Raw genomic sequence first — 2,109 nt, 5'->3', positions numbered from 1 at the left:
TGGAAGGAAGGCCTACATATTTTTATTTTTGAAAATTTGCGCGTTTTTACTAGCGCTACCTGCAGAATAAAAAAAGTACTGCTGAAAATCGAATCAAAAATTCAGAAATCGATCCAGTTTACTTCTGATCTATTACATCATTGTCCCTTGTTCCAAAAACAAAATAAAAAAATCGTCGAAAATCGTAGTTTTTTTTGGAAGTAATGGATTTTTAGAGACTGAAATAGTGCAGAAAACTCATTTAAAAAATCATTCCAGCGGAATAATTAATCTTCTTAGTCAAATATTCAGTTCTGTTATGTTAGTTCTTCTAAATAGCTCGAGAAATAGTTGACAAATAGTTTAATTTAATCCGGATAATGGTGAGTAGTTTTGTCGTACGTGACTATTTTGCTTTGTAATCAGCTGATATTATGGTACTGAAGTAGCCAATACTCTATAAACTCGATGCATTTATCGAACCTTAAGTCTATTTGTGAGTAATATTTGTATCTTCTCTTCAGCTACAGGTCTTCCTTTAGTCCAAAATAGTCCGATGATTTACCGCATGTTCCAGAATTGATAGTATTTCTCTTATAGACGTGTAGAAGTAATCCAACCTACATGGGTGTACATGTAGTCAGTTATGAAGTGAGTATTACCTCGACATTAAAGATCAAATAAGCTCCAACTGTACTAATAAGTCTTAATATTAAATTGATGATGAATTTTGTAGCAGAAGTAAGAAGCAACACAAAGTTTTCGAAGAACCGTATTGGGATTGCAGCGTTTGTACTTATCGAAATGCACCGGAAGCTTTTAAATGCCTAATGTGTGATATACGCAAAGGGACGTCTACACGGTAATGATTTTTTTCGTCTCATCATGGCACATTTAAAATCACATGGAATGTTCACTCTCGAATGTTTACTTTTATTACACAGAAAACCAAAAGTAAATGTGTTAGCTTCTCAACATGCAGTACAGCAGTATAATTCACCATTGCCAAAATCTAACAAAAGAGAAGACGAAAGTAAAGACAAAGACGGTAAAAGGAAGAAAAAATTCAAGAAGACATGGCGACCGTGAGTTGTACTCGATTTTATGTTTCCTATCGTTTTCAATTGGGTACTGATTTTTATTCTGTTCAGGTCTAAATTGAAAAACGTCGATCGTAGCACTGCTCAAGCCAGAGAAATCACCATCAACAACATCACTATCCAAATAACCGAGTACAAAGTGAAAGAAAAACGAAACTACGATGCAATGGAACAATCCAGTACTTCGGAAATGAGCAGTCATTCGGAATCCGGCTTCGAAACGAGTAGCACAGCCGCAACTACATCGTCGAGCAAATCGCATTCGTTTTTATGACAATAATTGAATCTTCAGAACGTTGTGTTTTTCATAGCAAAAAAGGTGATATGTAAAATGTTTAATTTTATTTTTACTTCAATCTATGATGTAATTAGATTAATTACGAAGATATGCGGTATCAATTAGGTGTGATCTTGGTATTGCTCGGTTGATAGAAAAAAAAGAATGATAAAGTTTAAACTAAAAGCTACATACAAATTATATCTAGTCTGGTTATGTATCTTGTTGCTCGCCACATTCAATGTGCGGAGAATTTCTCGAAACTTTATGTATTTTATCCAGTACACTGCCGTTAATTGAATTTGTCTCGTGGGTTTTTTACGTGCGAAGCGTATTTTATCTGCGGAGGTTGTATATTATTATTAGGTTGATTCTAGCGTAATGAAATGTTCGCGTATGTTTAATGATTGTGTCGAGTTTGTTTTATCTTTTGTATTGCGTAAGTATTTATTATTTTGTCGATTGAGAATAAAAAATGGTTTTCGTAAATTTTGATTCATTTTTTCGTTTTTCTAAGTTTACTTACAATTAGCTGAGGTCGTCAGTCATCATATTATTGAAATGAATATTGAATGCGGGCACATTTTAGGAAAAAGAAAAGATGTTTTATGCTACTTTGCAAGAGAAGAGTAGATTTCTGCATCCACGGTACAGCGACCACCCATTTCTGACTAAATAGTCTTTACATAAATTAGCACTAGTTTTACAAAAAGCGGTGGTTGTGGTACTATCGCCATAAATTTTCAAAATTTT

At 33.7% G+C, this 2,109-nt stretch overlaps 1 protein-coding gene across 2 annotated transcripts; it reads left to right on the top strand.

Moving 5' to 3' along the window:
* The first annotated feature begins 150 nt into the window (after positions 1–150).
* Positions 151–1,845, top strand: RYBP (ring and YY1 binding protein). Of its 2 annotated transcripts, none has more exons than XM_065364856.1 (5): positions 151–362; positions 504–630; positions 719–841; positions 924–1,064; positions 1,131–1,845. In XM_065364856.1, exons 2-5 carry the CDS (start codon positions 626–628, stop codon positions 1,351–1,353), a joined length of 492 nt encoding a protein of 163 aa, XP_065220928.1. In that variant the 5' UTR covers positions 151–362; positions 504–625; the 3' UTR covers positions 1,354–1,845. The 2 variants fall into 2 exon arrangements, with proteins under 2 accessions (XP_065220928.1, XP_065220926.1); XM_065364854.1 differs by having other exon boundaries at positions 152–362; positions 716–841.
* Positions 1,846–2,109: the final 264 nt, after the last annotated feature.

This window comes from Planococcus citri, chromosome 4 (assembly GCF_950023065.1).
Source record: "Planococcus citri chromosome 4, ihPlaCitr1.1, whole genome shotgun sequence".
In the NCBI taxonomy this organism is placed as follows: Eukaryota; Metazoa; Arthropoda; class Insecta; order Hemiptera; family Pseudococcidae; genus Planococcus; species Planococcus citri.
The sequence above is the reverse complement of the archived record's forward strand: the minus strand, read 5'-3'. Positions and strand labels throughout refer to the sequence as shown.